Source organism: Camponotus vicinus, unplaced genomic scaffold, assembly GCF_025532165.1.
Source record: "Camponotus vicinus isolate PSW18456_S1 unplaced genomic scaffold, iyCamVici1.0 SCAF_2, whole genome shotgun sequence".
In the NCBI taxonomy this organism is placed as follows: domain Eukaryota; kingdom Metazoa; phylum Arthropoda; class Insecta; order Hymenoptera; family Formicidae; genus Camponotus; species Camponotus vicinus.
This window is the reverse complement of record NW_028141956.1, coordinates 18035942-18047824: the sequence shown is the minus strand read 5'-3', so window position 1 is coordinate 18047824 and position 11883 is coordinate 18035942. Positions and strand designations below refer to the sequence as shown.

General features: G+C 39.8%; 1 protein-coding gene across 1 annotated transcript; it reads right to left on the bottom strand.

The window, feature by feature from the left end:
• Window positions 1–3003: 3003 nt before the first annotated feature.
• Window positions 3004–4725, bottom strand: LOC145966879 (uncharacterized). Its single transcript, XM_083091305.1, has one exon. The coding sequence runs from the start codon at window positions 4704–4706 to the stop codon at window positions 3573–3575; it is 1134 nt and encodes a 377-aa protein (XP_082947431.1). The 5' UTR covers window positions 4707–4725; the 3' UTR covers window positions 3004–3572.
• Window positions 4726–11883: the final 7158 nt, after the last annotated feature.

Genomic DNA, 11883 nt, shown 5'->3' with positions numbered 1-11883 from the left:
AGATACAACTTAAGCCCGGTTAATTGACAATTATCCTGAAGCTGCGTCACTGATGATGGAAGTTGTCCTTTAATTTTGGGAGCTGCCTGACGTAAATCACGTCAGATTGAATCTAGCCTTGATTTCAAGATACGAGATCCATCCCAGAGATTAGTAACGATACACTGGCTGAGGCTTATATGAAAATTTTATAATATACTGAGCCAGCTGCATTGATAAACTGTCATTTCAATGACATATCCTATAATCCTCTTCTTACTTTATGTCTATACCCACAATTTGAAATATAAAGGCATGATTAACAACGAAAATTTATTAATGATTTTCAAATCACAATTTAGTATCCAGAGAGAGAAATAAAATAAACTTATTTAATTATCTACTTTCTCTTCCACTGTGCATATGCGTGTGTGTGACATATTATTCACACGATACTTTCATTTTTGACAGGTGACCCCTTTTTTTTTTCTTGCGACATCGTAAGTAATAATAATAATTTTCGGGAAAATTAATTGAAATATTATATCATATCGGATTTCGAACCTTTTTCTTATTAATAGATGGTCAACACCCGACGTCCAGATCCCATAACTCGTCGCGAATTCCCTCTGCGAAACGCAGGCGTAGCTCGCCGAGAAATATATAGACAACGATTGCTCCGAGATCGTCCCTCCGTTGTACGACAATTATTTGTAGACAGGGATAATATCCCTCCTAATATTGTACACGCCGCCAACGATCGCGAAGATACCCTCTTCGATCTGTCCTTCGCCCCCTTGCCCCCTGAATTTAACCCAGAAATCAGCGACAACGACAATAGCCCAGCGATATCAGCTGGCGAGGAAGCTGAGGAGGAAGACATCACTGAAACAACCCATTCAGACAGCTCAAGCGACGCATCGACAATAATTGTCGATTTAAACAATCCTACGAACGGGATCCCGCTAGGATTGCTCCGCGCCTGGGAGCGCAACGGAGAAATCCCTGCGACAAGGGACCAACAAGTCCAGACTTCACCGCCGCCAAGCCCTCCACGAACTCCTGACTCATTCTCAGGCCCTTTTACCCCGAATTCTTCTCCGCTTGCTTTTGGAGAAGCAGATTTTGAGCCCATAGACATCTCTCCGAGCGACGAGAGTTTTACAGACTTTGAGGTAAATCAACTCCTCGACTATTTGAGCAGCGAGGAATTCCTCGATACTATTGTAGACCTATAAAATTAATATAACATTAATATCAACGGAAAATTTATTATTATATCTGCATCTAATGTATATGGATAAGGGAATGAAATAAAAAGAAATAGAAAATTATGATACAAATCCATTTATTTATTTGTCAACCTTGATTTATCTCTAAAAAGAAGCGTTAACAAGATCCTGAATCTCTCGGCGTCCCAGGGTATAGCCGGCCTAGCAGGTTGCCCTGAAAAAGAAATTGAGAGATACAACCTTGTTCGTCCATGCACGGTAAGCCCTGCAGAGTCGTTGAATAAACGCTAAAATAGGACGTAACACCCACGTAGATTGGTTTGTAGAATTTCACCTCGAGTTTGCGCAATTCCACAGCTATTAAATTTTCCGAAAAGACGCTTCTGCTGTGGAAATTTGGTTTAGCGATCATTGCCTCTGCACCGTACCGCCCGTCCCAGTGCGTTAGTAATTTTACATCAACGCGATTGCGCACATTTTCCATCGTTTTGCCAAACACCGCATTGTTCATTAATTTGTATAAATTTTTTTCAAAATCGTTTTTAGCCAATGTTCTAAAATGTGTATTGAGTTCTATGTAATTTCGAAGCCAGGGAGATTGAGAAAACTGTAAAATTCTATGTATTTTTGTAACGCGAAGACCGTGACGCGTACACTGCTGCAGGTTGCGGTAGTGTATCACGTAACGCTTTTTATCGTATAGCGTTGCAAGCAGTTTGAATTCCCGCTTGCCAGGTGGTTTGTCGCGTGTCGGGCAAAACGGTAGGTCAGTGTGCGCATCGTGAAGATGTTGCGGATACTCGAGATCGACTTCGAGGATATAGCCTGTAGGCGAATCTAGCGCGATCGATGCTACGTCAAAATTCGACACGTCGTCGACCCATCGAAAATCGGCGTAAGGCAACGGTTGACACATTGCCCATCCGTACAAATTATTTACATCAAAGTACATCAAGTATGATGATGGTTTCGATGGATCGTATGACTCCATGTACTTGTTATTAGCACGCGCGTATCTGTTGGAACACTGACTCAGACCACCACGTATACCGCGTTCGATAAACATAACCATGTCGATGTCGGTAAGCAATTCAAACGTAATCTTGGTATGCTTCAACATGGCGTCCCACGTGTATCCGGGGAGAGTATAGTAATACGCAGGGTCGAGTCCGTAACTTTCGATACATTTGTTGCGAAAGTTTTCAAAAATATCGGCTAATAACAAGACATCGATTTTAAGATATAAATCGCTATATTCGCCTAGCGTTCGAATGGAGAATCGCGTCCAGATGGTCTCGGCGTGCGCATAATCGCTCTCGGATATAGTTTCACCGGTTAAGGAACTGTAAAATGATTCGCGCGGTGGTAAACATGTATCTTGCAACTTGTCAACGGAATCGATGTATTCGTATGGAAACACACCTTTTCGTGTTAATAATTTGAAGTTTTCACTCGATAAGTTTTGAAATTCTGATTTTAAAATATCTAGTTTATCTTTATCTAGATAAGATGCTAATTTGTCGAGACTTGCCGTAAGAAATTTGAATGAATCGATGAAGCGTAATTTTACTTGATTTTTTGGTTTTTCTTCCTTAAGATCGACATTTTTGGTAAACGATATATATTTCTCTTTCGTTATTGGAAGTAACTCGACTCTCCCTTCGAACGCTGTGGCTATTTCCTCGATAATGAAATGCGAATCATAACCGGATAAATTATGAAACACTATCGGAATACAGAAAGACTCTTTATAATTTAAATTACAATTTGAATGCGCGGGACCTATGTACCGTCCAGTCAAATGGCAATGATCGCGTACGCGTGTATCGTCTTGCGCGAACGGTTTTTCGCATATATGACATTGAGTAGCGCTATTAAATTTTTCACACTCTTCGAATGTTAAATCTACCATAGGGACATTAGTAGTTAAAATATTTTTTACACGAAATGCTAACATTTTAAGTTGCTCGACGAACCATGCTATACAATCGGTACTGCGACGCGAATGATATGCTGATAATGAGTCGTCGTACGAGCAATGTATATAATATGCTATGCTAAATACTTGATGGTGCTGGCACATATTCTTCTCTTCCTCCATCTTGGCCAGAACGCATTCCAAGTCGGCGTACACGATGAATGGAAGCTGCTCTTTCCTGTTGTAATTGTTGAACGATAACCACTTGTCCTTATCGCTCGGTAACCGGATAGCGCAGTCGTTCATCTTTCCGCAGTCTACCGTATGTAACTGCAACTTGTCGTCCGAACCAAAGTAATGCAAGCATCTATAAAAGAAAATAAAAATTTTTTAAAAATTAAAGATTTATATACAATTTGCTACATAACTTATAATTATTTAAATTATACACACCGATCGCAGATATATTTTTGATTCTTGTGTTTGCTCAGTTGCGAGCTCACGAGCCGGGATAAATTTTTGATCCATGCGAAATGTCCGACATTGTTGTCGTCTTCCACGTATAGCAGATTCACATGCTTGTCCCGCTTCTGCTGCGAAAGACGTATCGGAACAATGCCGTTCTTCTCTTCGATGCTGTACACGTTGATCGAAATATCGTTGACAAGTTCAAATTTTTTAATCTGATTGACAGTCACTGGAAACTCAATGTCCCGGAGATTCAGCACTGTCGCGTAATGCGGGTACGATGATTCCCGTTCCGCATTCCTTTCGGCGGGATATAGAGCGGCGACCACTGCCCACGCGAAACATGCATTGTCTTTTGATTGTACGTTAATCACCGCTCTCTTCATCACAATCTCCCGCGGCAATTTTATATGACATCCCGCGCGCATAGGATTATACTTATTTATATTTACAGTCAAATTCAATATTCGCGACAATGCCCACCCGCTATCGCGTTCCTGAAATTCTTCCAGCGATGCTAGAGTGGGTTCGATAACGCGACGCTCGTACCACTCGTGTAAATCGGATGTGCGAAAGAGTTCACAGTTTCTCGTATTGGTACTTTCATTTGCGCGCTTATCACCCGACACAAATTCACCATTGAATATAGTGTTCACTTTTACACTGTAGTGTCTTCTTATAACGTCCTGCACATGTTCTATCACAATGTCTTTGGCGTCATCGAGAAATTGACGAGGTTCGATATGGTTTGCGTTAATCACAGCACCGGTCAGAATACGGTTATCGAACGCGGTATCAATCTCGCGCCACACAAGTTCATTTTGATGCGCGCTACATCCGGCACCCGCGTTATTGTCGCCACTGTAATTACCACCACTGGGCATAAACTGTCTCTGCAATCGAGTCTTTGCACCTTCGAGTCGCGCGATCCGAGCAATCAATGATTGTCGATTCCCGATCGATAATCGTAGTCGTTTGATCCGACTTAGCTCTTCCAGCGACTCGATGTACTCGTTGCATCGTTGTAGCCATGCAAAATATTCGCCCAAGGTGGCAATTTGGTTGGATCGCTCCACCAGGTCGCGTTCAGTCTGTTCGATATTTTCCATTTTTTTTTCACTGAGTGCAAATTGGGCACATATTGCATAGAAATCTTATATTGTTACGTCCCGCAACAAAATTTTTATTTTTATTTAAACACGCAAAAATTGCCTCTATAATATTTAAACTGTAATTCCACCGACGAACATATAAATCTTAATCCCACCGAGTAACATATTATTGTTAATATAAATTAATATTGTTAATTAAAATTCCATCACGCCATCTATTGTCACCAATATTTCTTATTATAAAATCTCACCGCGCAATGTAATATCACCAATATTTATAGTACATCAATATCATTCCGCCGCGCGATATAATATTGCCAATATCTCCGAAAATAATCTTTCTTTGTTAAGAAGCTAGCTATACATAACATAACCTCACTTAGGAATGATAGAAATAATTTTAAGTATTTGCCCACATATAGTATCATCCGCATAAAAATTACCTACTTTACCGACAATAGGCAAAATCACCCACACAAAAGTTACCGACAGTCGATAAAATAAATTCCTACTTTACCGACAGAGTAAAAGTTACCGACAGAAAAGTTACCGACGGAAGATAAAATAAATTCCTACTTTACCGACAGAGTAAAAGTTACCGACAGAAAAGTTACCGACGGAAGGTAAAGTAAATTCCTACCTTACCGACAGAGTAAAAGTTACCGACAGAAAAGTTACCGACGGAAGGTAAAGTAAATTCCTACCTTACCGACAGAGTAAAAGTTACCGACAGAAAAATTACCGACGGTCGATAAGAAAGTTTTCTACCTTACCGACCGAGCAAAAATTACCGACAGAAAAATTACCGACGGTTGATAAGGAAGTTCTCTACCTTACCGACAGAGCAAAAGTTACCGACAGAAAAATTACCGACCCATGATAACACAGTTACCGACGTTACCGACTGAGGATAAAGTCATTTCCTACCTTACCGACAGTGAAGAATGTCCGTACCCACATTACCGACAGAGGGCAGCGCCATCTCTGGGGTAGCGATGATACTAACTTTACGACATATAAGAGAATACCTCTTTCATTAATATGTAATCCTGATACACAAGAAATTTTACAAATCAAAAACCAAAAGACTTTATATACATATATATATATTTTTGAACACGTCTCAGTACCGACTACACGTATATCTAATTATTTTGGGGCCTAAATTATATCAAAAATCATTGATTCCAGATTAACTCGAAAAATACTATAAATAAAAATCTTATAACAATTTTCCCTTAAGGAGCATAAAAAGTCAGACCGACACATGTATACATAATTATGAAAACTCCAATACTACTAATTTTATAAATGAAGTTTTAAATCTAATTTTCCGTATGCGATATTATGAGTCATCATCACATTCCAAACTAAGACTATGGAATATTCCGCTCGAATACTATTGCACAACATTACGCAACATGATGAAATAATTAATTATCATTAAGTAACAAATGAATTTATTGTTATTAAGCGTATGCAATAACCTCCATTTATATATTAATCCACAAAAAATCCGTTGAAGTGAACATTGCGCAACATAACGAAATAATTAACTTATTGTTAAACATTAACATTAAGTACATGCAATAATTTTTATTCAAGAACCTAATAGATATAAATATTAAAAATAAAAGCAAAGAATAAAAATTGTTGCACCATTTACTGAAATAATTTATAGTCTTTATATACTTATACCCCACCGCATAATCATAAATACTTATGTGTTAAAATAATTGTAATTATAATAATTATGATGTCAGAATTTATTAACAATATTTAAAAGCATTTTTCCATAATAATACATAGAGACAAAAATGAACTTTCGAACGGAGCATGCTAGAAACTCCGTTGACATTTCTACAGCTAGAGCTAAAAAAACTACATTAGAAAATATATGCATATAAACTGCAAAGAAATTCTGATGGTCTAATAATTATTATAAAACTTTGTGTCAAAATACAATATAACCAGTATAGCCGATTCTATACTGACCGCTCCGTCACCCCCACTACAATTCTGAAGAGTCCCACCATCTACAAATTAAACTACGCCCAAACTACGCCCAATTCCTGCGGCAACGCCCAGCAGCGCGCGCATCTTCCCCACGCTCGTGCCAGCGGCGCGCGCAACCAGCCCGGAGAAGGGAACCAATGAGCGACCGCGCCGCCCACGCCGAGGCGCGCGCATCTTCCGAGGCGCGCGCATCCGTCACGTCAGCGGGAGCCAATCCCAAATCATTGTGCAACAATCACGTCAGAGAAAACCAATCACCCGTTGACAACGCGGCACATCCCTCGAGGCGCACGCATCTTTCGAGGCGCGCGCAGCCAGAAGCAGAGAAGGGAACCAATCACTGCTCGACTCCCTCCACGGAGAAGCGCATCTCCTACTATTGGGACCGTGTGCAAAACTGGGACTGACGACTATATAAACCCGTGCAGAGCGGTCCTCCTCGCATTTGGCCCAACGTTTTCAACATTCAACTACCTCCGGCATTTGGCCCAACGTTTTCAACATTCAACTACCTCCGGCATTTGGCCCAACGATATTTACAGTGTTAACTTGGCACTTTGCCCAACGATCTTCACAGTTAATACTTATATCTCCGAGATTTTGTACGCGTATTCAGTTAATAAATTCAGTGACTATTGAACATTGAGTTTCTCAATCGAACTCCTGGACTGCAACCTCCACCCCGAACTGTCACTGAGGTAGACGGTATCCAGCGGAAGGAAGCAGCATCCACTCATCAGCCTAGTGAAGGGAAGCAGCCTTCACACACTAGGACATTTCAGACACTGGTAAATATCCGGCCACTTGTCATTAATCTAACCTTTAATTTCTACTAACAACTAAATTCAGTGAAACAGTGCGCGATAATTCGGGAACCTTACCTTTGATTACCCGTATTCCTTAATCCAGTTATTCAACTTAGTAAATATCATTTCCAATTGGAAAATTTATCTGGGACTTATCTCTTTGATAAGACGACGCGATAGACAGTGAGCGAGTGCGAAACTGCAGCGGCAGGTCGAACCCAAGTCTGGCTCGGTGGAAAAATAATTATCTTGAGGAATTTATTCCCATGATAGAGGTTGTTTCTCAACCTAGAGCTGGTGAGGCAATAGAAAAAATGAGCGGCCTCCTGTCAATCGACGTCCGAGTAGGCGAAAATACAGTTTTCGATTAATAGGCAATTATCTTGAGGGATTTATCCCAATGATAGAAGTTGACCTTTTGATCTTGGATTGAATTTAGCCTTAACTTCAAAATACGAGATACATCCCAGGATTTAGAGACAATACACTGGCTTAGTTTATAACAATTTGAATTATTATCACTACTTGCAATTATAACCTAACCTTACGAGGTTAATACTAAGCCAGCCGTATGATAGGTGGATACCTTGTCAGCGTATCCAAACTCCTGATTTTTCCTCGAATCCTCTTTCGATTTTCAGAGAATCAAAATAAAATAAGAATTTATTTGAAACCAAGATAACACATTAACATTTCAAACAAATAAATTCTCGATAATCCTAATTTACCATCAGTTGGTAATTTTTCCAATAGTCATCAATCAAAACTTACCATCGGTCGATAACTTACCATCGGTCGGTAAAACAGAAAGTGACGCTAACCATCGGTCGGTAAAACAGAAATCTAACTTACCATCGGTCGGTAAAACAGAAATCTACATTACCGACGGTCGGTAATTTTCGGGAGTCAACGTTACCAACAATAAAATTTTTTATACTAATCTTTCTATTTCTGCCGGTCTATACTTCTATCAACTTTGGGGACATCTATCTGACTATACTCGGGATAACAATTATAAATTGAACATTCATATGGAATTCCTTTTTTTCTTTTTTTTATTAACAGGTATCGGGTATTTTTAAATTCAACTTTACGCAAAAGTAAGTGACTTCAAAATCACCAAAGTCTTAAATACTAAATAGACAGGTTTATAATTGGTTAATTAAACGACAGATGGTCCGAGTGAGACAAGGTAACTTCAATACCCGTCGAAATATTCTACGCCGTGTGAGACGAAATAGGCAAACGCGACGTACCTTCTTCCCTATCATCACTCTTGAGAATGAAATCATTGCACCAGTTCCCGAGATCATCGACTTAGAACCTCAGTCACCTATTCCCATAATCACTATTGAGGAAGAAAGCCACGAAATTATCCCAGTCCCACATAATCAATATTCTCCCTCCAATCTAGTAGAAAGAATTACCGAAGATAGAAGCAACTGTTCAACCATCTCGCTAAACTCCGACCAGGCATCCATCCCCGGACCTTCAGTGGATTGGAGTCAGAGTCCAGCGACTGCTTCCATCTCGGGGACATTCCAACATCTTGACACCGTACCCCTATACAACTACTATCCCGAGGAAAACAGCCTATATAGTCCTCCTAGCTATTCCCCCGTGGCATATGAAGACCCAGACCCCTTTGAGCCCTTAGAGATTTCCCTAGCTTCCCCAGAAAGACCCATCTCAACCATAAACATCGAATATTCTTACTTTCTACCAGAATTGTACGGTTACCCGAGGGAGGAATAAAAGGATATTCAAATTTGTAAAATAAAAATATATATATACTTTGAACAAAACAAAATAAACTTATAAAATTTAGTATGAATGTTTATTCACTCTCCACCTAGAATCCTCTCTAAGCACAATAGACCTTCAATCTCTCGGCGTCCCAGGGTATAGCCGGCCTAGCAGGTTGCCCTAAAACAAATTGAGAGATTAATTGCGTCCAACTGGGAAAGTAAGACTTCCAGACCAGTCCTGAGGAACTGGGGACGTAACAATATACAACGGCTCGCTACACCTTGAACAAAATCGGCCATCCATCGCATTAAGTGTCTCAATTTTATGTTTTCTAATAGCATACATCATTTGGCTATCCACGCCTTGCAATGCAATCATACACGAAGGACATATAGCTAGAGCACCACCCGTGGAATAATAACTGTATATGATACAAAATTTTGTACTACGTGCGTTTAAAGCATTAATTTCCGCAACAGACATTATTTTCTCTCTGAATTCCGTGGAGTTCTTACTGCAGTCACTAATGCAGTCACTGTCAGATGACAACGCGTGATCTTCGTCTTCCATTTTTATATATATATATATATATATATTATCACACAACACTGACAGAACACTATACTTTTTGACTATACTTTTACTGACGCGACGTGTCGATGCGCGTTCAAATCATGTACTGTGACTTGATGCGCTTCAATCCTCCCTGTATTTCGTCTAAACCTTTTCATCTTTGTGTAAAATAAATAAGTGGTGTATCATAATAATCATTTATTTACATCTCAGAAAGAATTCGTTCTCTCACACGCGCGGCAAGGGTACAAAGCAGCCGAATATCGGCGCTGATACGTTGCAATTCTTCCTAGAAAAAATATGGAAAATAATTCTGGCCCTAATATTCAATCCTCTTCAAATACCGCTGTTTACCATCTGGACATCGGTTTATGATTGTTTATACTCGTCATAAAACATCCAACACATCCCCAAGCGTCCCCCGCCCCGCCCCGCAGCCCCCGCGCCTACGAAATCCCCTCCGTCCCGCGTGACGTCATTCCCCCGCGTTTATATTGTTTATGTTAAAAAATATATATAATGAAGAGGAGTCTGCTGCACTAGAGTGTCATTTCTTTCGTTGCTCTTCTGTGTTACGGTGATCTTGTGCAATGGCTGAAGAAAACGTAATTATTATCGACGACGATACGGATGATGATTACGATGATTGGATGGATCCAGCTGTGGCGGAGAGGATGGAGATAGAGAGAGAGGAGAGAGAGAGGAGAGAGATGGAAGATGATGAATCTGATATAGAACCCTTGGCGAAGGACAGTGATTATGATAGTGACAATAGTGTCGATATTCTTGATGAACGGTTACAAAAGAAACAGCGAGATTTAAGCATACCTGAAATAATGACATACAACGAAGCAACAAAGATATGTTGCATTTCCTATTATTACATGGAAAATGGATCGAAATATTGTATCGAATGCTTTCTAAGTGTACCGTATCAGTTTGAAGAAACTAGTGCTGTTCGAGAACATAGAACCATAGCTTATGTTCATTTGGAAAATTCGAGTATGTCATGCACAGGGTGCAGAAAATGTTTGAATCAAATATTGGCCTGCAACATGTGCCCTATTTGCACAAATTAAATAAATGGATCATGGATAACATTGTAAGTAACTTACAATTTATTATATATCAAAAGTATCTTAAAATAAATTATTATTTTTTTTATTTTAATTAAGATAAAATTAATATAGCGTTTTTCCTGTTTCAGGAGCTGCCTCCCCCTTACAGCCCGGCGCACCGTCCGCATTATTTTATATTCATTTTTTTTTCTTTTTTTTATTTCTATATTTTATTAATTTCTTAAATTTTACATAATTTTACTATTAAGTACACACACACACACACACACACACACACAATTTGTAATACTCATACACATTTTTAAATAAATTTATATTTCAAAAAAATTGCAATTATTTACACGCCTTTTCCTTGCGCTCCAATCCTTTGCGTGCTCTCGCATTAATTAGAAGTCTCGCTATCGTTCTCTCTCGTACGCGATATTATCGTTCTCTCTCACACGCGCGGCAAGGGTACAAAGCAGTCAAACATCGGTTTATGATTGTTTATACTTGTCATAAAACATCCAACACAAGCGTCCCCCGCCCTGCCCCGCAGCCCCCGCGGCTACGAAATCCCCTCCGTCCCGCGTGACGTCATTCCCCCGCGCCACTGAGATCCCCTCGCGCCTCACCCCCCCTGAGAGGACCTGAGTTAGAACCCGCCTTGTATACCTACTTAGAAAGACAAGTAATTACTAATGCCTTATCTTTTGCTACACTCCAACCAGACGAATTTGCCTATCAGCTCATGAAAGGGCCAGGATACATGGCCGTTACAACAGGAGAAGCAGTACAAATAATTAAATGTATCCCTGTTGAAGTGATGGTAAGAAAAACTGGAGAGTGTTATACCGAACTTCCCATTTCTGTACGAAATCGTTCCTTTTTCCTTACACCAAAGTCAAGAATTATCACCAAAATTGGCAACGAACGAGAATGCAGTTTAGAACTTCCTATTTTGTATCGAAT